We start from the raw sequence: 26,201 nt of genomic DNA on the forward strand, positions 1-26,201 counted from the left end.
GGTTCTAATCATATATGCAGTCAGTCCAGGTAGGAGAGGAAACAGGAACATAGACTCGTGAACATCGAGATGAATGGCTCGTGGATACGAGGAGATATCTTGCGGCCACGCGATGCTCGAGTGCCGCGGATTCTCGGAGTGCTCCTCCGGTCTTCGGGCCTTGCTTCCCTAAATCCCGATCTCGACGCCGCAGTGGCACGCCTATCAAGCTCACAGCTCACAGCTCCAGCTCAAGCTCAAATGGCTTTCCATCGCCGACCGTTGAAGATCGAAGCATCCCAGAAGCGGCGGAGCGACGGCTGGGGCACAGCACCCGAACAAAACCCCACACGGCGACATCGGGACACCAGTGGGCCGGTGGTAGTGGCAGTGGCCGTGGCTTTACGAGCGAGTGTTTGACACTATTGACGGGCGACTCGACGGTGTACGCAAGAGGAGACTAGCACTTCGTCGTAGTGCACTGTCCCAACGCCTTCGTTCGTAAACTGGGCCAATGCGAGCTGCGCTGGCTATTAAGGTTTCGGCAGCTTCTGATTGGCGCGCCGGGCCGGGGATGTAGAGTGGTGTCGCGGTAACGTTGTGTACCTGTATGGAGGGCTGCAACTGTACTCTGTAGGTACTATGTAGGTGCGTGGTGTGTGGTACGGCGACGTATGTACTGTGCGGTACAGAGGCTATCGATACGCCTGAAGTACGACGAAGTGTGGGTGGTGGCGGCGCTGGAAGATGCCGTGTGCAACGGAGGTGTTGAAGTGTTGGAGTGTGTTGGGAGGGCGTTGGAGTGCTGGCAGGGTGCCCCACGATCTGGGGTTCATATGTGATGTGCCTGGGAGCTGTAGAGTACCCGTAGGGTGTGTTCCTTTTGGTAATAAGCTGGTACGAAAGTACGAGGGACGCAACCAGCAATTCCGGGCCCCACGTCTGCTGCTACTCGAGTACTGCTCCTGCGGTGATCCAGCAGCAGTCAGCACCAGCAGTTCACGGTTTCTAAAGTGCCTACGTAGTACTATGCAGTACATGTAAGGCAAGTAAGGTACTACGTGCGGGAGTGTCAAAGGAGCAACAGCTCAATATCCTGTCTTCCCAATCCAGATAAGCTTGCGATAATGCTGCCTGGCAGTGTGTACAATACGTACAGACATTGTAGGTACCTAGGAATGTACGTACAGTGATGCATGATTGCCCCTCAAACAAAGTAAAACACACGCACGTAAAACCCTAAAACCCGGGACAATTTAACAAGAACGCGGCACCTGGAATTGATTGTTGATTCATATACAGTAGTCCTGTAGTCCTGTAGTTACGTAGTATGCTTTTGTGGATAGAGATAGAGTCTTAGTCCGGGGAAGGTTTTCGCTAGAGTGGGATTGAAGGACCGAGCTACTCTATGCCGTTGTCCCGTTCAAGCAATTGACCTCCAGATTGACGTAGAGGGGAAGTGTTTCCACCTCTCACATTCGGTATATTATTAGGGCACTGCTCCATACGTGGGGAGATCTGTTCTTGGCTCCCTGTCAAGCGCGTGGCCAACGAAGGGGTCCCTTATTGTTAATACATGGCTCCATTATGTCCGTGGTATTAAGACAACCTTCGACGTCCAGATCATTGCGCATGACCGAAACAATTGCTATCAACGGGGTAAGATCACCACACTGTAGCCAAGGCTTTGCTCCTCATGATCGATCTCCCCTTCGAGGGCTCCTTGTCCTTGGCTAGCTGGGGCTGCCTGTAGATTGTGAGACGAACGCAGCATAGGCGTGTGCGAGCTGGCCTTGTCATGATCACCAATAATGTCCCAAAGCGGGGTATTTGGGGTATTTGGCAGCGCACCGCACCGCAGCGAAGACGCTCAAGTTCAAGTTCCTGACCCATCCCTTGGATTCAGTCCCGGCCTTTGGAACAGGTCAGTCCGGGGTGCCATGAGGAGTCTTCGCGGAGAAGGGCACACCCTCTAATTAGCCTGACTGACAGCGCAAGAACCATTGATAAAGGCCACTCCGCACGAAGCAAAACGCGCGCGGTTAAATCCTGGGTGGCCCTGGGAGGGAGACCCGGGACTTTGTTTGGCCAAACGAGCAACGCGGATGCTCTGGCCGCTGCCAAGGAGAGGAACACACTGGGAAGTCAACGAGTTACCAAGGGAAGAAACTCCCGGTACTCCAAGAAACGGAACCTCCAGCACCAGTCTGTGCGGGATGTACGGTGCTAGCTGAGGGAAGGGATCAATCCCTACACCGTCGATAGCACGTACCCTCTGTTTCTCTCTTCCTTCAGCACGCTTTAGAGTCTGGTCTTTGGGATTTGGGATTTCGCGTAGAGCCAAGGGGGGGGGGGGGGAGGGGAGAAGATAGGCAAATCCTTATTCCTCGGACTTCGACGAATCAGATTGTTATTACGTGAAAATGCCAAAACGGTTATAAAACGGTATCAGCGATGAAGTACAGAGTAGACAGTTAATCAATCGATGTTTGATAAGGGGATGAACACAGTTTCGCCGCCTTGTACGAAGTACAGTACGTACGTAGTACAGTCCAGAAGTCTAACTTTAGACCATAATAAGAAACTCGCGCGAGACTAACGTGGAAGTGGAAGTGGAATCTAGAATAACCCACCTTCCACAAAAGCTGCTTGTGCTTGGATAACGTCCCCATCCGGAGCCCCGTCCTCCTCCTGCTGTGGCCGTTTTTCTGCATGACGTAAAAACCCATGGCGGCCAGTGCATGTCGAATCTGCCACATGCAGCCCTGGGCGCCTGGCTGAGTAGCACGCCGTCATCACCATCATCGTGGTCGTCGTCTATCGTTCTTTGGGATACTATCCCGAGCTGCAGCCCAACCACCGCCCAGAACAGTGCCAGATGGCCGGGACTCCCCCTTGAGGGTTGTCTTGCACCACCGAACAACTCCCTCCTCCCACCGCCGCCCACCGGGGATAGCAGATGGCAATGACTGCAGAACGCGCACCCGCTCCCGGGGCTCGATGTCCCTCCATAGTAGTGTCTGGACTCTGGCACACCAAATTGGCCATGTGAGATCAGGTCAGGCTTAGCATGAGAGAGCTACCTGCCTGCCTGCAAATCCCGATCCTCGCCCAATATATCAGACCCTCGCGCATTGTGCTATAGCAGCAGCAGCAGCAGCAGACAGGCCCACGGCCGCAGGACGACCGTTTTGTTCGTATATTAACTGCATTTCAGCCACGCTCTCTCACCCACGCACCCCCCTCCGCAGACATATCGTCCCATTTCCATGCCTCCCCAATAAGTAGTAACACGAACCCGCGAATCCAATCCCGCATCCCCAAGCTCCCGCGCGCCGGGCTGCCATGTGTCTGTCGTCAAGATGAAACTTGTTCCAACGCTCCCTGTAGGCTTCTGGACGAACACCCCATGGACCACGAGTGCACCACGACCACACCCCCCTATGCAACCTGCAACCTCCTTTATCGTGCCTTTGCTTTTCTGGCCGCCCTCTGGCTGTCTGTATGCTCTCCAAGGGACGCCCTCGGCGGCTGCTTTTCTGCTTCCGCACGGCTTCTGCTTCTGCTTCTGCTTCTGCTTCTGCCGCTGCCACTTTTGCAGTCCCAAGCCCTGCCCTGCCCTGCCCTGCATGCTGCCACGGCGTTCCTGCGGTCCGATGAGACGGCGTGAGACAGACAGCATCAGCGAGCGAAGATAGTTAGCCTCTGGCCAATGTTGACGTACAGCACTACTGCTGGTAGCGTAGCGTAGCGCACCATAGCCGCCGACGATGCTGACTCATGGGCGCCTCTATCGCGGACCATTCGCCCAGTCCCAACGCTCTTCTCCACCACACGCGCTCCACAGTCGCACACACACCGTAAGATGTCACTTGGTCCAGTGTCCACTGCTCTGATTAGCCCGGCTAGGGGAGACTCGCCGCTAGTCGCCTTCCAGCCTAGCACCGAACATCAGGTCAGCACTGGCCAGCGCGCCGTTGGGTTTTGGCGCGGATGCCGCGATGGCCCGCCGTCGTGATTGGCTCGCTCGTGATTTTCCACATCGGGAAGCGTTCGTTCAACAACGACGGTCCACTATGGGATGGGATGGGGCATGGACAAAGTACGAAGTACTCGCACGGAGATGCGCTCTGAGAATAGCAGTGTAGTGGTTCTCGCACGTGTATCTTGTAGTAATTGAGTTATCGTTTTTGCTGCTGCTACCAAGTACAGACGGTTACATACAGCACGAGTGGAGTTTACTCTCCCTGCTGAATCGCTACAAAGTACATGCCTCCCTCCCCTTTTTCCTTGCCAGTCTCCAGCCAAGAAAGGAAGGCCAGACAGAAATTCAAACCCCCCAGACTCCAATCCCCCGCTTGCTGTAAAATGTGTATGTTGCAAAATAGGGTATTCTACTAGAAAAGAAGGATCCAACTCCCCAACAGCAAAAAATAAACACCGCAAAACCCCACATGCCACCCTGCCAGTCCGTACCATATCTCATTTTATCCATCCCCATGTGCCACGTTTTTTAATATCGAGTGGAGAAATTGGCCCTGCTGCGTATTTCCATCCCGGAACTAGGGGATGCGTTGCTTGCTGCCTCGTGCGCGTGCATGCGTGTACTCCGTAGCACATCAGCGGCCCCCAAACCTCTCGTCCACAAGGAACATTGGCACCTAGAATGCCGAGGTCGCTGGCGAATGAATTGCCGTCGAGGGCGTGCTTCTCGGCAGAAACTCCCATCAAGTGAGATTATTTTTTTGTGCTACCCGCGTCTCTGTACATGTACATGACATTCAGCTTGACCAAGCATGGTCGTGGCTGGCTTCGCCGCCAGCCATGTACTCTTGTCTCCCTAAAAAGGGCCCCCCAGCTGACGTGAGAGGACTGTCATAAGGACCAAGCCCTTGAGAGCTGCTGTACGAGGTTTGTCGCGATGGCATGTCAGAGGACCGGGCAGATGGAGCTCTGATGGCGCATTGATCGGGGTTGCTGTAGCTCTGGGGCCTGAAATCGACCGTCTCGATGTCAAAACGCTTGGAGCAGCCATCTTCCATGTGTCTATAACATCAATTAGTACAGGCTCCGATGCAAACCCATGAGATCCGTTCTAAACATACCTTCGGAGAGTGTCTTTCCGGGCAAAGAATCTGCTGCAGTAATCACATCGATGGTTCCGCTGCTTCATGTGCACACTTTGGTGATGTCGCTGTAAATCTGTTTTCCGTACAAACTTCTTGTTGCAGTCTTTGAGCGGGCAAGGGAACGGATACTCTCTACTCGAGTCATGGGTTTCCATGTGAGCCTTGAAGTTGTAGCTCCTCCCAAAGAGTTTGCCGCATCCCTTCACGTTACATTGGAAGTTTGCGTCCTCTTTGGTCGTGAGCTTCCGAGGCTGTCTCGTGCGAGATATGGTGCTAGGACGTGGCCGTTGCCCAGCAAGCCGTGGCCCGGTTCTTTCGGCGCTCTCGGACCGCCGGTCATAGGGCGGAATTGGCAAAGAAGAGATGGACGGGAGATCTTGTGTCGTCGTGTATTCAACCTTCGGCCAGCCCATGGAGTGGTGCTGATCTTGGTAGAAGGTAGCTTCCAGGGTTCCTGGGTACGGACTCGTCGAAGTCACGAGAAGATTGTGATTAAGTTGAGGAGAGCTGCCCAACAGGATCGGCTCACCACCGGGAGCATATTCCTGGTGCTCTTCCATTTTGACACGCTGGGGATAAGAGTGGACAGATCCAGCGTGCGTGAAGACTTCCGAGGCCGGAGTTGAGGAGAATGAGGAGCGCTGAGAATGGTGGTCCGAGGGAGCAGGAGAGTTGGGGAGAATGGTAACCGCAGCAGTGTGTGCGGAATATATATCATGGCTGTACGCACTTGATACAGCAGGATGGAAGGGTGCAAATGGGTCATAATCTGCGGAGAGGATGTTGGGGGTTGGCTGCGTTGACCTGGGCTCATTCCGATGTTGTAGATTGTTGTTCGTTGGCCAGTTGTTGGTGGCTGTGGACGATGCGAGTGGTGGCACCGAACCATGGCTCTCCACAGGCGATTCAGACATCGGGCATGAGTAAAGTCCTAAACCCTGGAGCTGCTCAGTTGGCTTGTAGTGAGAGTCGCTGTGAGCAGGCGAAGGGTACTCGTAGAGCGGCTGAGGGTTTGAAGGATAACGGAAAGGGGAAGTTGGGGAGCGCGCGGACTGCGGGGTCAACTCCATTTTGATAAGAAAGAAGTGCGAGTAGAAAGAACACTTTTTTTCTCTAGTTGTCAGGGCGGGCCAAAGTTAACTACCCCGTATTGAGAGGAGCGAGCGGTTGGGGGCTGGAAGTGAAAAGTGGCAGGGCTTTATCAACGCAGACGGTGGATGTTGGAAAACGGAGGCTCGTCCAGGGCTGATTGGTGATATTGAGCGGTAGTCGCGTTAATGGGTGGGGAGGTCGCTGGGGCGCATCTGACAAGCTTAGGAGTCAGGAACCAAGGCGTTGATAGAAGCCACTACCTCGTAAGACGACGTTCTGGTCAGGGCTTTCTAGTCAGACAATAGCTTAAATAACAGAGCGAGGGTATGTTGGTCTTCTTGTTCCCACAGAAGGAGTCGGTAAGGAGCGGGCTGTGTTGATGGAGGAGGAGATGAGGAAATGAGGAAATGCAACAGGATTCGAGGCAGAGTAGAACAAGAGACAGAATTCAAGAGCACAGCCAGCAGTTCTTGAATGAAACTGAAAGAGACATCCTCCTGGGTTTAAAGTAAATCCATCGCAATCCTCGATAGGTGGAAGGCTTAATACAACAGGGGGTCTTTTTGGGGGGAGGGGGGGTTGCTATGGTGCATCAGCCATGGGTTGTAAAGTTGCTACTTGCGGTACTACATACGGAGTACGGCAGTGCTTGAAAAGGGCAGGCATGGGCCATGGTTCCAGAGAGCAACGGCGGGCGGACAGGGGAGGGGCTCAGGGAGGGCAGAGCGCACGAGGAGCTCAGGAAGAGCCCCGGGGAAGGATTCGGGGGGAGGGAGTTGGGCCCTGGGGAGCCCTGCGGACCCTTGGGGGGGAGGGGAGGAGGGAGAGACACAATGGTCCCTGTACTGCTGCGGCCCCTGTGCTGTCCTTCTGAGCAGTATTTCATAGCTAGCTGTGCCAAGGGAACTAATGGCCCTCCAGGCTTAGGCTTAGGCTCCAGGCTTCGGGCCCCAGGTGCTTATGGGGCCGGTAAGCAGTGGGCAGCAGTACTTCGTACTCTGTGGGCAGTGACTGAGGTGGGTTTCGTGGTGCTACGTAGCACCTACTAACAGCGCGCTCTGTATTGTACGATGTAGCTACCTACGTGCTACTCGAGTACTACTCGTGATGGCGTAGGGTTTGGTTGCAGTAGTACCTTCGCAATATCCCCTCACACTTGTAAGTTGTAGGTTAGGTACATGTACAGAACAGCAGCGCAGAGCATCAGTCAGCACTCACTGTACTGAGCTTGTCCTGCCTGTGCTGCCAGTAGCAATTTCATCAGCTATCATCAGCCCGCCCATAGCAGCTTGGTCTCCGTTTCGGTGGTCTTGGTAACGTACGGTATATCTCCAGTACTTCCGGGCTTTGCGGGCGAGGTCTGTCGCGTCCCTTAACGCCGGGACTGGTATTTGGGTAGGTATTTCCTGTGCTCTGCGGTCCCGCCACTCCTGGTGCGCTGACGGAGTACCTAGAGGGGAGAAAAGGGTGCATCCTGCGCGCAGCGACTGCTGAGTGGTGGTTGGCGCTCGCAGGGACGCCGTGTGGCATGCGCATACTCCGTCGTCAGGGACCCCACGCCTAAGGAGGGACGTCCAGCGGCGACAATTAGCACGCTGAACCGTGTAGCAAGGGTGGTCGGGTGGCTGCCACAGGATGGGGCTCAGAACAATGCCTGCGGAGCAGAAGGAAGAGGAGGAAGATTAAGGCAGATAGGCAGATAGCAGGGAGATAGCAGATAAGTAACAACAAGCAGATTAAGCATCCCGAGCAGCTGCACCAGCGGAGAACACATACCAGATGCCGGATAGCGGGTGGCTCAGATCGTCGATCCTGACTAATGGGGCAATGGCGCTACGCCGTGCTTGCTGTTAACGTCAGAATACTCCGGACGAAAATTCTAAAGTTGGAGATGAGCAAGAGGGTAATAGGCAGTACTTGTCCTGAGATCATCACATCCGTGGAGGTACAGTACCAGACATGAGGTACCTACTACGGACCATGCGGAGTATACGAGGTGCGAAGTCGTGAAGTCGTGAAGCAGGTAAGGCAAGGTACCTAGGTACCTTAGGTACTGTACTACACAGTGAGCAGTACGCAGCAGACGGGTTACCGAGAGCTTGGGACCATGTGTTACCTACCTATCTAGGTACTGTACTACTGTACCTTCATTCTCGAAGTTGATATTAGACTTCGTACATCCGCACTCTGTACCACGTACGCACATGGTGAATAGATCGGCACTCTCCAGGCTCTATTAACATGGCACCGTCTTGAAGTCTCAAGTGCTTACACAAGAACTTCGTAGAGTAATTCCTGATCTGCTACGGAGTGATTCTGTAAATAACCCCCCGCTACCGGGAGCACGCTGGTGTAGCCTTGCAAGCACCAAGTCCCACTAACGACCAACATGGTATATTCCAGAGAGCAAACTGACTCTATTATTAATTCATCACCGTATGAGTAACTGCCCCCGAGTGTTCGGGGGCGGGCCGGACTCCGACCATTTTCCGTGCTATTGCGGACAGCACCGGAGCATAGCTCCCCCCTAGGGAAGCCGGGAGCTTGATCCTACGAGCGAGCAGTTTTCTTGGGTCCTGCTAGAGGCGCCCAGCTAGACTCTTAGAGTTAGCTGGGTCCCTGGAGTTCGGGGTAGCCTTGGTCATAAACGCCTAGTTGAATCTTCCTGGGAAGCTAGTTTCTATCGTTGCCTGGTCCTAGCTCGCAACTAGTCGTCTGGGAACTCCGTAGCAACAGGATCGATCATCAATACTGGTATATCAGATGGGGCTGTGTAGCTTCATCAACAGTATTACTTGGATGTGAATAGCGAATGACTGCGGAAAAACTTGGTCATGAAACATACTACTTCCTCCGCATCTGTATATAGACTTTTAAAGCGCCTCAATGGCCATGTTACGCGCCAACGCCAGCGCAGCCGCGGACGTGCGAGGGGTCGCACTTGGTCGACTCTGATCCTACCCCAAGTAGGTCTGATATATCGTTGGCTTCAATGATGATATGCGGTGAGCAACACCGCCAGCCTGCTTGTTAGTGCTTAACGCTGCGCTTGCAGCGCGCCGGCTATATGGTTATGAGCGCATTATGACACGGAAGAAGTTGCGAGCACCTCTCTTTCTTTGGACTTCGTAATACGTACGTACGCACATGCCACGGTACCCCCCGAAAATACCAGTTTTTTCTACGAGCACGAAGCTCGTACGTAGACAAATCACCCAACGATCGACACCAGGTAACCAAGACCCCGCTACCCCTATCTGCGAAGCACACGAGAAGTGAAGCAGTTTCCAAGTTTGGACGGCCCCGTGGGCCATGGATAGGATAGAGTAGGCCACGCTTTTCGAAGTGGCAACTGGTAACGGTGTGCGTCGCAGTGTAACCATAGCCAGGCTCCCTGCATATTAGCACGTTGACGGTATCGTGGCCACAGGGACCTGATGCAGTGGACGCGCTGCAGGAGAATCAAAATGAGCATGATGGGGGGAGGATTGCGTATCTCGGTGGGGAGTACGAAGTACCTACGTACAGAGCACATTCAGCATGAAACATGTGTTGTTTTCTCACCTGTTCCAAGCCTCCAAAGCAGTAATGCTGAATCAGATTCGGACTCAGACTCAGACTTCTGATTCCGTCTCACCTCGGCGCCAACTGACCGCCGAAGCCAACAGGCGCGCTGTGAAATTCCCGACGGCCGAAAGACGCCAGCCGAAAACGCTTGTTTGCCATTCCGTCCTTGCCCCGTCCGGTTATAGACATTAACTCCGTGTCGGGACCGAGGATGATAGAGTACCTAGGCACCTAGGTACCTAGGTAGACTTCCATATGAAGAACGTGGTGCAGTACGTAGTAGTATAGTGCTTACAGTGCTAATATACAACATTGCATACTGCATACTATATTCAGCACTGACGAAGAAACAGACGGAATAGCTTTTGGAACTTCCAGAATTTTCTCAAACTTCCACAGGACCAGGCATGGATGATGGGTGATGGGTGATGGAGAGCATGGCAGCATGGCATGATGCGTGACAAATCTAATCTCGAGCAACCTGATCCCGGAGACGTCTCCAGGGCCGTGGGGCACCGATCGACATCACTATCGTTCGCATCTTACACAATTGGCATTTTCCGCGTCGGGTGGCTGGTGCTAGGCCACTTGCCCAGACCCCCAAATTTGCTTGTAAAAATAGCTTGGAGCCCCATTAAACAGTGGAGTGTGGGGATGATACAATGAGACATTGCGAATTGCGGCCAGGTAATTGGGCAGTTGCTGCGAAGCTCTCGTCGTAGATTTCCAGCCTGTTTTATTTTTTCATCGGGATCTGCGGTGGACCCTGGGGGGTTTCGGTCGTGGAGGGCCGAGAGAGAACAGGTAGGTAGCTTTGCGAAAGATCAGAACTTTTGTACGTATTCCGTACGTAGCTTGTTCGCTGAACGATGTGATTCTTTTCAAGGTACCAAATACTAGTAGGGAGGACCTGGTGGAAGAGCACAGACACCAGGCCATTCGGAGCGGGATGATGAATAGCGGCGACACCAGCTCGTAGTAGCTAATCGTCCGACGACGCCGCACTTCTGGCGATATACGACAACGGGAACCTTATCTCACGATGCGATTGCGATGTCGATTTCTCCAAGTGCAAGCCCGCCGTCCCACCGTCCCATCGTTAATCGTATCTGCAGACGCGCCGCAACAGGCGTCAATTGAAGAAAAATATAAGGCGCCCAGCCGGTATTTGGAATCCTACGGTTCATGGCGGGCATCATGTGCCATGGCCCCATGGCATGGGTTCATCACCTCGTAAGATCCCCTACGTAGTAATTGAGCTCCGATCACTTAGTGGCTGGAGGGCTCGCATCATACTCTTTGAAGCATCCAGGGCGGCGAGAACCGGTCGCGCTTAACGAAAGACTTGGAACTTCGTGCGAAGTCTTAGCGAGTGCGATCTGTCCAGCATGTTTGGCCCGTGACCTTCAGGCTTCGGGCTGGACCTGAGAGTCTGAGAGTCTGAGACCACAGGCTGGCTGCTGAGTAACTTCGTCGAACAAGTCCTTGATTTGATTTGATTTGCGTCACCTCAGCGTTGGTCTCATATATCTGGCGATATTAATGACTCTCATCTCGGGTTTTTTGGGTCAAAGCTGTACATACCTAGGTAGGTAGGCGAGAGGTTCTCCGTCTCGAATTGCCCTAAGGCCGTATAGTGTAATTCCATGATTCCATTCCCATAATGAAACCATTTATTCATCCCGTCCCTCTCATACCCCAATTTCCAGGCCATGACAATGCTGGCGATGATGATGCCTAAGCGAAAAACAGAACACCATATCGCTCAATGCACTGAGCGGACAATATCACTCCACAATCTCAATGTCCCTGCGCATTTCTTCACCTCGGGGGGATTTGACGTAAAAATCTCCCATCGTTCGACGCACCATGTGCTAAATCCGAAACTGGGGTTTTCGTACTTTGTATGTGCATGGTGACAAGGCCTGCGTGCGTTGTGTGATTGTTTGGGGCTCTTTGCATCGTTCGGGTGGCTGCTGAGAAAGTGGACTTTGCGCTGCGTTGCATTTGTGTGGAATATTCTACGCATACCTCCGTAGTGGAACGTGTCGCTTCAATCCGAGAGCTACCGAGAGAGCCTCCCGCAAGCTACTGAGTGCCGAAGCGTTAGTAGTGCTGGAGATCCAACACTCGAGCTAGTTGTTGATTATTGACTGCTGATTGCTGAGTGCCAGTCACTGGCTGCTGTTCGCTGAGATGGGTTGAGCTGAGCTGAGCTGAGCTATCTGTTGCTGAACCCAAGCTCCAACCTCCAACCTCAATGTCTCATCTCCTCAATTCACCAGCATCTGTTGTTTTCAAATAATGGCAAGCTCAGCGTAGCAGGTTCTCTACCCGCTGCATGATGCACCGTTCTTATTGATCCTCGCGAGCGCGAGGTCGCCGACTTGACATCATCCCCCCGTCCAGCGATGAACGGCGACCTTATTTCTGGGCGTGTTCATACATCCGTAATTGTATGTGACCCTCCGGATCGCCAGCCACCCCCCCGGCAGGATCCCGAGTATCGGGGGACTGCAGTCCTGCGGATGATGCGAGGTATTCTCTGGATCGAGATACGGAACCGCCTGGGCTTCGCCACGAATCCTTGACGACAAGCCCTCTAAAATCTGACATAAGGTTAATTATCTCCCACTAACGCCCTCGTTTCATCTGATTCTGATGCCATGAGGATGTATTTTGCATATTTGTTGGTTTTAAGCCTCTCTAAGAATAGAAATGGAATATTAATTGATACACGGTGTGATATTGCTCATGGATTGGTTTCTGTTTATACATGCCACCAAGGAGCCCCAAACGAAATGAGTTGCCGACCCAGCCTTGTCGTGCCACGCGTTTAATTTTACAAATTCCATTGTTGGGGACCTGGATAGGTAGGCTCGTGCTCCCCTGCCCAGGTGCCTAATGAGACTGATAAAGGAAACAACCGATCACGAACCGCGCTGAGATATCAAATCATTCCCGACATATATGGACTCATCTGGAATACAGTGCATGCTCGCTGTTCAATCCCTGAATTGGACTTGATCAGACTGCTAGAACGACGAAACCGGGGAAACTTTCCTACGAGAGAGAGAGAGCGAGAGAGAGTAACCCAGAAACACACGGGCGTGGCTCATATGAGTAGTGACTCGAAGGTCAACCCACAGATGCTATTCCCAAACCAGTTGGGAGAGAGATGCAGAGATAGAGGACAGAAACCAAGAAAATAACAGCTGGTGTTGAGACTGAGACTCTAGGATACTAAGTAGTATGACAAACTGATCGCAATCATGGAGTCTAAATATCTGTGAGTCCTTGAAACGTAGATACTATTTTAATTGCTGTAGTCTATTGTAGACTGATCAAGCTTGTCGTCACCCTCTAGAACACTGCAGATACAATTAGTACGTGAACCCAAAGGCGTTCCCATGAGTACTCACGAATATTGTTTCACCAATACACCCTCACCCCCATTCTCCATGTCTATATTGAAGACATAGAAGCCGCCATCGCTTGTAACCAACATGACCTGTGGGCTACTACTACTCATAGCCACCACGCTTCGGAGAGGTCCACCAGTCGAATTCACTCCCATCCCGCCTTTGGGGATCTTGATGAAGGCAAAGTCCCGCATGGGTTCCCACATTTCCGTGACCGCTTGGGGCAAATATCCACCCACCACTCCAGCCATGCTTTTCCCCATCAACTGAGATGATCTCCGAATCATGCTTCCAAAGCTGCCCCTAGATTTCCGTGAGCTACCAGGAGCATCTGTAGTCTCGCTGGCCGGGGAACCAGCCGCAATGGGAGACTCAGCACCACTGTCAAAGCTGCGTGAACGATCCCACCGTTCATCCACAGCCCTCGATGACCCGGGCCGCCCAGTAGGAACACCTCCTAGGCGGAAAATATGCACAGTATCGGTAGTAGAGGAAACGCACAACAGAGTTGAGCTTAGGTTGAAGGACATGCTGTAAATGGTTGAAGGGTAGGTACCTCTCCTAAATTGGTATAATTTGGTGCCTTTCGGCAGAGCAAAGACTCTGATGATTGTCCCTGTCTCGGACGCAGTTGCGAGTAATGTCCCATCATTGTTGAGAGCTATGCAGGATAATGGGGCGCGATGGGCTTCCACAACATTCAAGGCTTCTAGTTTCAAAGCATCGAATATCAAAACCTCTCCAGATGTCGGCGCGACGTATGTTGAGAGCGGCGGGGCATGTGACGGCCTTTTCTCCCCCGAGTCCTCCCGTGGTTTTGGTAGAGGGTATGCAATGTAACAGTTTTCTGACGAAGGAGCAAGTGCGCATATAGCATTAGGGTTCGGAGAGGTCGCAATCGTGTATAGTAGGGTCATATTCGAGATGTCGTAAAGATAAATTTCTTCCTCCAAGACCACCGCAAGTCGTTTCCGATTCAGTCTCACGGCGAGGACCGCCGATGGGAATGTGAGTTCGCATATTATGGAAGATCGCTATCAGAAATATTAGCAGGGACACTCATCTAGAGTAGTTTCGGGTAGACCAAGGAGACTGAGAGGATGGGAGCCGTACTTTTGTATTCTGAATCACCAAATGCCGTGGGGACAGTATGAGGGCGACCAGCGAGGTGGAGAATAGCATTTCAATGATGGCCACATTTCCGTCATCGCTGCTGAATATCTTTGAGAATGGATCCGTATGGTAGATGCGAAACCCCCTAGACGTACCTGGCAGAAAGGTTCAGTACTGGTTTCTGGCTTCGAAATCAACACGGATTCTTACCCACAGCCAGACAGCTATAGTCTTGGTTGAAAGTGACGAAGTTCATTGCCATAGTGCAAGATGGTACCTTAGAGGCAACTGAAGAGGAGGCGGCTGGTTTTGAAGGTTCGTGGAGATTGCTTGTTGGAAAGTCGCACAAGCTTAGGTACCCGGTAGGCAACTTCACAAGGATCGGGCGCAGGGCGAACTCAAAGACAACACAGCGTGCAAGGCAGGGGAGGCGCGACAATTCCACGGTCCACGGGCATATCAGCTGGATGAGTGGTGCTGGTGTGTTGGTATTTGTCTGGATGAGAAACGGCAAACCATAGCATACAATAATACAGGCTGGATGAAGGTATGGAGGTGAAGTTGGCGGGGTCTGCTAGGCTGAGATCTTCCAGGGCAGAAGCCTAGGCTGAGGCAGGGAGCTTGGACCACACCTTAAATATCAGGAGCATAACCACAATGTTCGATTTTTCTTCGGCAGCATTATTCTCCATCTCACAACGTCATATGTCGGCAACCGGTCAAAGCTAATATCACACATGTTTTGAGCATATTACACTCCTTTGCTTGTCCGGCAGTCCAGTTTTGGTACTACAGTTAATGATTGAGTGTGTTGGTCACCAACCCTCTTAACAAGGAAGAAGTCTGTGCACACAAAGCAAGTTGTGGAACCTATCCGAGTACATCGCCGGAAACAGATCTTGAATTTTAAGTCTCAAATATAGGCTATTAAAATGGCAGAAATCAGCGGCAATTCCCGGGAGCGGAGAACCCCCAAGGCATCCAAAGAGCCTAACCAGCAAGTCCGGGATGATTTAATTATGGGGGTGAGCTCCTTTGCTCTAAAAGATTCAACATAAAGTTAACCCTGATTAGACTAACAATAGTAGTATTGTGTCCAAACGAAGTGTAGAGCGCCTCTACTTCCCTGACGAGGCGCACTTCTTCCGCTATTTTGTCAAGAAGCCACTGCGTCGGTCACCACTAATCAATCGAGGTTATTGGCTCCGCATGAAGGCTATAGATCACGTTGTCCGCCAGTTCTTAGACCAACAGAACGAGAAACGAAAAGTTGTCATCAACCTGGGTTGCGGATAGTGAGTACGAGATCGCTATTTAATTATAAAGTGTATCTTTTCTGACGGTATAGTGATCCACTTCCATGGCAATGTCTCTCCAGATACCCGGCTTCCAGTGAGAACGTCATGTTCATCGATGTTGACTATAAAGATTTGATGATAAGAAAGCGGGAAACCGTAGAGCGGACCCCTGAGCTTCAATCACTATTTACCAACATTCGGTATCCAGAGTCTGGCGATATTCTGCTCTCCAGTGATCAATATCTACAGATTGGCTGCGATCTTCGGGATCTTACTCACCTGGACAACGTACTGAAATCCACTCTAGATCTCAGTAGTTCTCAGGTGCTTTTAGTTGCCGAGGTCTCCATAACTTACATGGAGGCAGAACACGCTGATAACTTAATAAAATGGGCAAGTGGACTTCCAAGTGGTAAATAGTCCCTTAACATCGTTGCTTCAACCGCTAATAAATATAAGCTCGCTTTTGCCTTCTTGAACAACTTCTGCCTGATGGAATCGATCATCCTTTTGCGCAGACCATGATGGCACACTTCGACAAGTTGAAAACTCCGCTAAAAGCTGTGCAGAAATATCCTAGCACTTCAGCTCAGAGTCTCCGTTTCGAGAGCTTGGGATGGACTGGCACTTCAGTACAGAACCTTTGGGAACTTTGGGCCTCTCCTGAGTTCTTATCCTCCGCAGATAGAAAGGCTCTGGATGCCATTGAACCTTTTGATGAGTGGGAAGAGTTTGCACTTTTTGGCTGCCACTATATCTTGTTAGTAGCAGATAATCTTGTTCCGTCTTCCAATCTCCTAGGCATATGCGGCAAACTACGTACGGGTGATCCGCCCGCAACAACTACGCTATCTTCATCAATAGTAGTTGCATATTCCGACAACCCCCAAGGACATGGTTGCAGGCGGTTTGCTGCAGGATTACCGCTCAAAGGCTCAAAACGAGCACAAACGAGGGTTGGAAATTTCGCGGGAATGGGTCTGAAATCCAGAATAGATTCGTATGATGTGTACGATAGGGCGGATGACCAGGGTGCGGGGCTTCAATATGAACCCGATCGTTCGTCCATTCATCCCTCTAGCCGAATGTGTCACACTATTACCGATCTCGGGGATGCTGGCGCGTTGTTAGTTGGCGGTCGAACATCGCCAGATAATGGCTTGGTGGATTGCTGGCTTTATCATAAATGGGTTGACACCTGGGAACGCGTGGACGATGCTCCGCATCCCCTATACCGGCACCAGGCCGTAGATCTCGGCTGTGGCTACGCTCTGATATCTACGGGCAGGATTAACTCCCGTACTATGTCTCATGAGTATTTGGTATGGAGCCGTCATTTTGGCTGGGTACAGTGTCAACTTGGTAGTGACCAAAATCCACCAGATACTTATGGGGCGACTTTTAGCGTATCTACGGAAATTCCGCCGGATTTATCTAAGCCTGGGTGTGGTATTCTTGCCGGCGGTATGTGTGAAGATGGTCTTCTTCAACCCGACATCTGGGAATGGGAATTGCAAGATTTCGCTACTCAAGTAAGTGCCCATACCCTGTTTTTTATTTAGTTTTGCATATGAGGTTGGGGTTTGGGCTCGTTTTCCTCCCCTCATGGCCCACAGCTACACTAGATGAGGTCTCCTAGATAAAAGAAGTTTTGTTGACCTTTATATTAGCATCCCATACTCCATTTCCGGATCAGTTCAGATTTTGCAAGAGATATGGGTAGTCGGCTGGGTCTCGTCCGGTTTGGGGCGAGTGTTGTCAATCACCAGCAAAGAACTTATATCGTTGGTGGCATTGCTGAAAATAACATTCTGAAAGCGTCAGATGAGATCTGTGCCTTCGGGTTTTCGTCCGTTCCCCGCATGGTGACAAGATTCTCGAATCCATTTGACAACACTGTTCCGAGGCCATTGTTAATAGGTACAACGGCGATGTCTACCGGGGGGTCTTTACTAACCATGGGAGGATCAGCTGTGTGCTTTTCGTTTGGGACCTTCTCGAATAAAGGGTGCTACACCATCCATCCTGATAAGGAGCACAACGATGTAGCCAAAAAGGGCTTGGACCCGGGAATACCGCCAGAGGTGTGGAGCTATATGTATACCAGTGCTCCTCAGGCATTGAGCACCACCATGAATGGTATTGCAGCAGCGGGCCAAGTTGCGCCGAAGCTGACTTTAGTTCCTCGGATAAAAATCCACGACTCGAACCATTTCCATAAAATCCTCCAGGCTGGAGTGCCCGTCATTATTGAAGGTTCAAATATCGGCCCATGCACCACCGACTGGACGGCGGATTATCTTAAAGAAAAAGTTGGCTCCGAGAGAGAGGTAAGCTTCTCATCATCTCCAGTTAGTCCAAAATCTAATAGCAACAGGTCGTTGTTCACCAGGGTACAACTACACATCTAAATTTCAAGACGAAAAACTTTACATATACCACCAAAACTTTCGGTGATTTTATAGATTCGGTCGAGGCGGGGGAGAAGCTATACTTGCGCTCGTTATCTTCTGATAATGCCAAAGAGATTCCCGCCAATCTGGATCGAGACTTCTCCTCGCTTGCTGCTGACTTCCAGCTACCTAACGAGCTAGAATATGTGACAAAAAGTATTCACAGCTCGCCCTTTCGGATTTCCGGGCCTGTCATTATGTGGTTGCACTATGATGTAGGATAATTGCTTCCGTTACTATGCATTTAATAGCTAACCTCCAGTCAGGTTATGGCCAATATCTTGTGTCAGATCCGGGGCCAAAAGCGATTGGTTCTATTCCCGCCCACCGATGTTATGCATCTCGGCTTTGAGCCCGGTTCCTCGAGCTCAAGTATCAATGTATTTGAACAGTTGCAGGATCCCAGTTTATGCGGTACCCATCCTCACGAAGTCATCCTCCGAGAGGGCGATATCCTCTTCTTGCCCTCACTGTGGCTTCACACCGCCGAGCCAACTTCAGGGATGAGTGTCGCAGTCAATGTTTTCTTCCGAGATCTACAGGCTGGCTATGCTGCTGGAAAGGATGTTTACGGGAATCGGGATTTGCAAGCATATGAGAAGGGGAGATTGGATATCAACAAAATCATCAAGTCACTTGACGGCTTGCCTGGAACAGCCCGCAGCTTCTATCTGCAGAGGCTCGTGGCCGAGTTCCAGCAGAAATCTTTTAGCCCCTAGAATATTAACAACATAAGCTCAACCTTCTGTTGTACACCCACCCGCCCCGTACGAAAACCCAACGATCTCGGGACGCAATCCCGCTGTGGTTTGTCTACAAAGTAACTGGTGTAACAACCGCTTATTGGTTTCTTTTGCATATTGCTCCTCAATCTAAACCAGTCATCCAAACACCCATCGGTGGGGGATGCCATGTCAACCAGAAGCATCACATTACTTGCCCGCGTCAGCCTCGCCGGTATGCTTGGCCATAATCAAAGCCCCTTTGTATCTGAGATCCGGCCAACGTGTCAACGGATGTTATTCCCAGATCCATCGCGGCTAAACCTCGGGCAACTGAGTCTGGCCGGAACTAGGGCCCGATAAACCCCACTGAAGGCCTTCTGACAACTACAAGGACCAATGGCCATCCCCTAACCAACCAGGATGGGCAACAAATTGATGATTTCAGAGCTGGAGAAAGTTCGGGGAAACTAATAATACGGACGGACCGTATGCACACTTGGCGGAGATCATTCTTTCAAGCCCCATTCTTAAATCGCAACGCCCCTCAAAACTTCCTTTTAAGTATCATCGTCAAGTCCTCAATTGGTTCTTGAGACTTCTGCACAATTAAAATCCCTTCAAGTTCCTTCGCTAATTATCTCGTTGTCGAGTGTTTCGTCTTACATACATTTACTTTCTACATTTCGCTCAATACTACCTTGGGATACACCTTGGCCACCTCTGATGAGAAACGGTCAACGAAATAATTTTTGCGGAGAGCTAGAGGTGGGTCATTGAGGCTCTATATTGAGCGTAATTCTAACTCCCCTCACAGTTTTAAATATATATAGCGTTGAATTAAGTAATGGCAACGTTACCTGAGTCAAAGTCAAATCAAGTCAGCAATGATGAGATCACGGGCGAAAATGTTGAAAGCGGGGACCTTGAGAATGGATCGAATGGTATCCCCATATACACCAAAGAAACCCTTACGGGCGTCAACATCTACCGATATTTAGCAACATTACTGTCGTTCGTTGTGATGGGAATGAACGATGCTGCTTACGGCGTAAGTTAAACCCAACTCAACTTTCAACCCCCTTTCTAACCAGCGATTCTAATAGGCGTTGATCCCATACGTAAGTGGACCAAAATACATCCCATCAAATGCCAGGACTGCTCTAACAGAAATATAAGCTCGAAGAGTACTATAATATAACTTACACCATTGTTTCCCTCGTGTTCCTGGCCCCTTTCCTTGGTTACACATTAGCCGCTCTTTTGAACAACCAAATCCATATGCGATTTGGCCAGCTCGGTGTTGCTGTTATAGCGCCTCTGTGCAAGCTTATAACCTACGCGGTTACGTGCGCTCACCCAGCCTACCCCGCTCTTCCTGTCATCTTCATGATTTCGGGTTTTGGGAACGGATTGGAAGATTCGGGCTGGAATGCTTGGATTGGGGATATGCAAAATGCGAATGAGTTAGAATTCCCTCTCTAAGATACGGAGGCCACAATTCCCATGGCCATGGTTTTCTTGATAGTAGTGTATCACCACTTAACTGCGCTTGATGCTGACTGAGACTAATAGGCTCTTGGGATTCCTGCATGGTGCGTATGGTCTCGGGGCCACAATAAGCCCGTTGATCGCAACCGCCATGGTTACCAGAGACATACCGTGGTATGCGTTTTACTACGTTATGGTAAGCACATATGTTTCCCTAGCACCCGTCCCGCCTGGCAATTCTCTTCATAACTGAACCTAACCTCTATATACAGGTTGGTATCACGGTTCTTGAACTCGTTGTCTGCGTTATATCGTTCTGGAAGGCAACGGGAGCAGTCCACCGGGCCGCAAACCCACCACCCAAGTGCCAAGAAGGCCACTCTCAGTCTCAGACTAAAGAAGCTCTCAAGAACTACGTAACCTGGATCCTCGCATTTTTCCTCCTCATCTACGTGGGCGTCGAGGTCGCGCTTGGCGGCTGGCTCGTGACGTTCATGCTTCGAGTCCGCCATGGAGAAGCATTCGCATCCGGTCTCGTCGTCATGGGCTTCTGGCTAGGTATCACCGTCGGCCGTATGATCCTCGGTTTCGTTACTGGAAGGATTGGGGAGAAGCTAGCCATTGCGGCTTATATATTCATTTCCGTAGCCTGCGAGCTGTGCTTCTGGCTAATTCCCAACTTCGTAAGCAGCGCAATTTTCGCGGGATTCCTCGGTTTCTTCCTAGGTCCTCTGTTCCCCGCTGCCATTGTGGTCGCTACGAAAGTCCTGCCGAAGAGGTTACACGTCAGTGCGATTGGGTTCGCGGCCGCGTTTGGAGGTGGTGGTGCTGCGATATTCCCGTTTGTGGTTGGGGCTATCGCGCAGGTTAAGGGGGTGCAAGTCCTGCAGCCCATTGCGCTAGCGTTGATAGCTGTTATATTCATGCTTTGGTGTTCGCTCCCAGGAGGATTCAAGAAAGATGGCTTGAAGAAGGTGGAGGATAAGAGGGAGATGGAGGATGAGAGACTGAGGCAGGAGGCGAGAGAGGAGGAGAGGAGCACGGTAATGGCCGAGACGCCGACCGAGGAGACCAAAACGGAGTGATGAGGGGAGATGGCTTCTTAGCCTGCTAACACGAGAATTTCAAATGCGTCGGTAATGAGGGGTTTTTGGACATGGCTCCCCGTGAGATTTTAATATGAAAGATTGGGCGGTTGGGAATCCCAAATAGTTCGATTTCCCTAGCTTGAAGTTAGGACATGATGTTTAAAAGATGGAGTTGGGATATATACATTTATCTGGTCCAGCGAGGGTTGCGAGAGGGTAATTGCTAAACTAGAAACTCAGGTAAAATGGTGCTTCATTCGTTGCTCGAGAAAATAAAATCAACAGAGCGTTCAAATACCATCTATTTCCATCTCTTGCTTGGGGTTGCCTGGAATAATAATGATACTGTTTTATTTTTGGTTTTATTTTGAGGTTCCAATTGGCAGTGTTGTTTAGATGGAGTTGGCAGATGTATGTAGCTGTGGTTTGTGTGAGATATCGCTCGAAAACGGGAGTGTATTAAATGGTTGGGTTTAATTGAGATGAGGAGTGGCCTCAATACATTACCCCATTGAATGCTTAAATTCTTGATGTTTAACTCTGTACTCAATTCAACTACCTGAACAACCAATTAAGCAGTCAATGAATCTATTAACTCGTTGCTTGTAGATCACAATAGCTTGGAGCTTAGTACAAGGCTGGCGATATAGTCTATTGCGTATTCAAAATGTCATCAAGCGGAAGAAGACTCACAAACTTGAAAAGTCAATCATTGCAAGGACGCGGAGCTGGTCTATTATTATATCATATCCATCGTCGATATCTGACGATCATCTTGCAGACAATATATGATAATCATTCTACCCATCAACCAAACCACCATATCATCTCTCCCACCACACAAAATTAGAAGGGGCCTTCCCGTCATAATAATTCGAAGTTGCGCCATGGAGGAACCCCGGTAATCATGTCGTATAAAAACTCCGTCACAGGAATATCCCTGCAGGTTCTGTCACTGCCTCTAAAGGCTCGGGTGAGCGAGACTACTGGAGTTCTATAATAATTGATTGCGATTTTTTAGTTTGTATTAGAGGGAATAGGAGGAGATGACGTGGTATGATATGAGAGTACGGATTGAAGAAAAACACAGAAGCAAAACAGGACGGTATTGTAGAGGAGAATGAGGGACCCAGGTATAAAACAACCAACAAGGTGCGTAGTCAAAGGAGAAGATATGATATAGTGTCAGATAGTGCTGGTAGGACTCCCGCCATGGAGTCGCTGTGTCGTCAGGTCGTCATAGAGAAGACCGTACCACGGTATGACGTCTCTGTATAGGTGAATATTTAGGACTCGCCCATGTAAAGGGGGCTTAATGGTCCTAAACGCAGTGATTAAGCCAAAGTAAGAGTATTTGTATTCAGAGGCTTCTAGAAGCATAATTCTTGAGCTTATTCTATGATGTGTATATGATAATATGTGGTCGCTCTCATTTATAAAATGGAGAGAATGGGCCAGAAGCGTTAAAGCTTAGTGGTTCCACTTATCTACGTGCGTGCTGACAGATCTAATTAGCTAACTACAAAGAATTGAATGAAAATGAAGCTATTCTAGGGTGGTTGGGGTTGCCCCGCCACAGTATCTAACATGAATCCTAACAAGAAAGAAAATCTAAATTTTATAGTATTAACTTGATAATAAAACAGTGTACTAGAAACTTAAACCCAACTTCTCAAGCTTATATCTCCCACTATTCCTATGAAAATCAATATATCCTTGTTCGTGGGCTTGCCAAGCTTTTGCGTAGGGTTGTCCGTCGCTTCCTCCGGACATGAGAAGTTCTCGAATGCGACGGTAGCATGCCTCAGTATCCTCGACAATATCATTCAGGGTTGTTACCACGTCCTTGCTATTATATATCGCCCGGCTGTGTGCATAATTGCCATCCTCCCCTGCTAACTCTTCTTTATAAAAACTAAAGTTGAAATCAGAATTATTCGTTGAACAACTGGAGAACTAAATATACTGTACTTACGAGATAATATCATTTGCGAATACGATATACATAGCCATATCAGGAATCGCTTGTAGAAATTTCGAGGTATCGGGGTAAAGAGCCGAGGGAAATGTGAATATAGCGAAGGCGTCACCGAGGCCATCTAGATTTCGAAGATAATATGCCCATGCTTTGCCACTTCTAAATTGCGTCTCCCTGCGTACTAGTCGTTTGTGTTCAATGATCGCAGAGGTGACAAAATTTAGGCACGATGAAATGATAAGATTCGCTGGGACGGGGGACCAGTGGTCGTGTACCTCCAGCATGAGCTGGGCCAATCCTCGAAGGACATTGGTTGGTTGTTGTTCGCCGGTACAAAGCCGTGGAACGAATTTTTCGATATCCTGCATCCCTTCAGGCGTGAAATCATCCAATTGCTGCACCAGTAGAGTGAATACGGCGATGAATACCTGGACCTCCAGGGGATGATTCGGATAACAATGCTAAAACAGGTTTAGAAATTTTGCGTTGCATTATAGAGTCGTTTAATCGAGAGTCGTCTTGGATTACTTGAATGGATTCTGAACTTACCTAGGACAACGAATGAGCTTCTATGCAAAGTAAGGGGCTAACGGGAGTTGGAACAACTTACATGAGCATAAGAGAACCCCACCTTCAACCTCTTCCAATTTCCCGAGTTCTCGGGACACGGTATGTCCATGGAAGCAACTTTCGCAAGCGAACTTAACCACAGACGTTCGTTGTCGAGTTGTGTAGAAGGCTTGTGCCCTAAACCTTGGATGAATGGTACGACAATAGGACGAATGGAGGATGCTAGATCTTGCTTTAACTCTCCCTTTTCGGAAGTCACTTCTAAAGCATGGGTGCTCGTAGCCTTTGGATAACTGTAACTCCATCGTTGAACCGCTTTTTCCAGATCATTCATCCGTCCTGGTGTAGAAACTCGCGAGTGGGAGCTTGTAGAGCCGACTCCTGATTGTATAATACTTGTGAGTTGGCCCATGATGAAGGTTTGTCTATCCAGCTTCACTTTCTAAGGGTTGGGTTGATAGTAGGGGCATCTTATTAGTTATTAAAACCAATTTCATCAGCCATCGTATAGTTTACTAACAGCTTTCTACCTAAATTGACGTAATGCTCACTACCGCGCCCCCAAAAGCCCCTTACAAGCATATGCTCGTCTGATTGGAAGTGCCGGTCTTCCAGCAGGAATTCATGGTACGTATCTCCCGGGGCTCCATCCCAACAAGGGTGTCGGAAAGTGGTTTCGCCTTCGCTTAGAATATGGGCGTTAAAAAGATAACTATTTCAAGCCCTGCTTCCTGTAATTATTTAAGTTATGCTTAAAAAAAGCCCTCGGCTAGATTAATAACGGGATAACTAAATTAGGCTATACGTGACAGTATATTTTTCACCTATAGAAGCTTCCAAAATTTAAATGTCCTACGCCTCACGATATCTTGGCAGGATGAGGCCAGCCATTTCTACGCCACATTTATAGGAGGTTTTTGCTTGGGCAGGGTAGGTTACCGGCTTTATTATTAGTTGGGTCTTGCTGGAAGATCGTCGACGCCTTAGAGCCAGATATTTTTCTATCCTAGTCCCGTCTCACTCGGTATTTCTACTACTGCATAAGCCCTCTTCGTATGAAGAGAGTGCTAGTTTATTATTATTTAATGTCTCTGGATATTGATATTAAGTCCAATTTGGGTCCTTGGGTTGTGCGTTTATAGTTCTAGGCATTTGAGCGATTTCTCAGAACAACACCCGCAGCAGAGTCAGCACTGCTGCGGGCACTAAATCCTAGCCGTCAAAGTGGCTCGATCACGTATGACTAGTCAGACTTTTGGGCATGCCCAGTAACCCCTATAGGCTGCATAGTATAAATGCCGGATCCACTCTCGTCATCTTGGGACAAGATGATGTGGTAGGAATCGTAGGATCTTGGAATCCATGCTAGACCCTGGAGTTCTTCGTTGTCAGCATACGGATTAGTGGTGCTGAGCCAACCTTGGCGGAAGGACTTCCTAACGGTCCTAACGGTCCTATATAACCGCCCCCATGGGCCCATGCTTTTGTAATTAGATTGATCGACCTTATCCATCACTTGGGTTACCGTCCGCGGAATTTATCCACTTATAATTACTACTTTGGCTCATTCGTTGCTCAAAATCCGAACAGGCTGCCATACAGAATTTGCATGTGAATTAAGTTGGACCAGTAATATAGTATCAATGCGATGTAGGAGTTTAATTTGACTCCTAACGTTTATTGGAGATATTATTGCTTCTCATTGCCAGGTATCCCCAGGGGAAAGATCGTAGACCACCGAGCAGCTGAAAGTCAGGGGGCAGTCTTTCATAACATTTTTCTCAGAGAGCCTATGTTGAGGTCCTACCGATTTCTCAGAGAGTGGCACAAATCTCAAAGTCTTGACTCCTGCCTTAAGAGACTCTGCGGCGGTGTTTTCATTCGCCTTGGTACTACGCGATCCTTCCTTCTACATCCTATGTAGTGCTTACTTCGTTACCTAGCCCAAAATAATACCTAGCCTAGCCTTGCCAATTATAGCTTTGTCGGTTACTAGATGGTCCCAACTCGTACGGCCTTGCGTAGCGTAGGAGTCGTAAAGAGTTTGAGTACACTAGTTAAGGAGCGAATATGGTATACCCTGGAGACTCACCGTTTATCCTTCGTACCCAAGAATGACTTGATATAGTGCAAGGAAGGGTTTTTACTACCGATAAACCTTTCAAATAGTATTATTATGTCTAGTTACTACCGACATCAGATCAACCGACTTCGACCCTGGCCTTGTCCGCGCATTCTGCAATTGTCTAAGAGTTGAAGTGCTTCTTCATAAAGTCGAGGGATACTGAGGAACCGAATA

General features: G+C 49.8%; 6 protein-coding genes across 6 annotated transcripts; 3 read left to right on the plus strand and 3 right to left on the minus strand.

Moving 5' to 3' along the window:
* Positions 1-69: 69 nt before the first annotated feature.
* BP5553_04790 (uncharacterized protein) lies at positions 70-399 on the plus strand (the record flags this gene model as incomplete). Its single annotated transcript, XM_032013413.1, has 1 exon — positions 70-399. One exon carries the CDS (start codon positions 70-72, stop codon positions 397-399), a length of 330 nt encoding a protein of 109 aa, XP_031870013.1.
* A 4,361-nt stretch (positions 400-4,760) lies between these two features.
* On the minus strand, positions 4,761-6,178 carry BP5553_04791 (C2H2 and C2HC zinc finger; the record flags this gene model as incomplete). The annotated part of the gene is made up of 2 exons (XM_032013414.1): positions 4,761-5,025; positions 5,085-6,178. The coding sequence occupies 2 exons, from the start codon at positions 6,176-6,178 to the stop codon at positions 4,761-4,763; spliced, it is 1,359 nt and encodes a 452-aa protein (XP_031870014.1).
* A 6,905-nt stretch (positions 6,179-13,083) lies between these two features.
* BP5553_04792 (putative Autophagy-related protein 18) lies at positions 13,084-14,564 on the minus strand (the record flags this gene model as incomplete). The annotated part of the gene is made up of 4 exons (XM_032013415.1): positions 13,084-13,138; positions 13,190-14,223; positions 14,303-14,457; positions 14,513-14,564. 4 exons carry the CDS (start codon positions 14,562-14,564, stop codon positions 13,084-13,086), a joined length of 1,296 nt encoding a protein of 431 aa, XP_031870015.1.
* Positions 14,565-15,234: 670 nt separating this feature from the next.
* BP5553_04793 (Uncharacterized protein) lies at positions 15,235-18,772 on the plus strand (the record flags this gene model as incomplete). The annotated part of the gene is made up of 7 exons (XM_032013416.1): positions 15,235-15,327; positions 15,377-15,597; positions 15,651-16,012; positions 16,060-17,132; positions 17,271-17,930; positions 17,978-18,268; positions 18,320-18,772. 7 exons carry the CDS (start codon positions 15,235-15,237, stop codon positions 18,770-18,772), a joined length of 3,153 nt encoding a protein of 1,050 aa, XP_031870016.1.
* Positions 18,773-19,622: 850 nt separating this feature from the next.
* BP5553_04794 (MFS general substrate transporter) lies at positions 19,623-21,351 on the plus strand (the record flags this gene model as incomplete). The annotated part of the gene is made up of 5 exons (XM_032013417.1): positions 19,623-19,826; positions 19,882-19,896; positions 19,955-20,241; positions 20,351-20,462; positions 20,539-21,351. The coding sequence occupies 5 exons, from the start codon at positions 19,623-19,625 to the stop codon at positions 21,349-21,351; spliced, it is 1,431 nt and encodes a 476-aa protein (XP_031870017.1).
* Positions 21,352-23,004: 1,653 nt separating this feature from the next.
* On the minus strand, positions 23,005-24,314 carry BP5553_04795 (uncharacterized protein; the record flags this gene model as incomplete). The annotated part of the gene is made up of 3 exons (XM_032013418.1): positions 23,005-23,269; positions 23,330-23,793; positions 23,943-24,314. The coding sequence occupies 3 exons, from the start codon at positions 24,312-24,314 to the stop codon at positions 23,005-23,007; spliced, it is 1,101 nt and encodes a 366-aa protein (XP_031870018.1).
* Between the last annotated feature and the right edge of the window lie 1,887 nt (positions 24,315-26,201).

This window comes from Venustampulla echinocandica (assembly GCF_003357145.1).
Source record: "Venustampulla echinocandica strain BP 5553 chromosome Unknown scaffold_2, whole genome shotgun sequence".
Lineage (NCBI taxonomy): Eukaryota > Fungi > Ascomycota > Leotiomycetes > Helotiales > Pleuroascaceae > Venustampulla > Venustampulla echinocandica.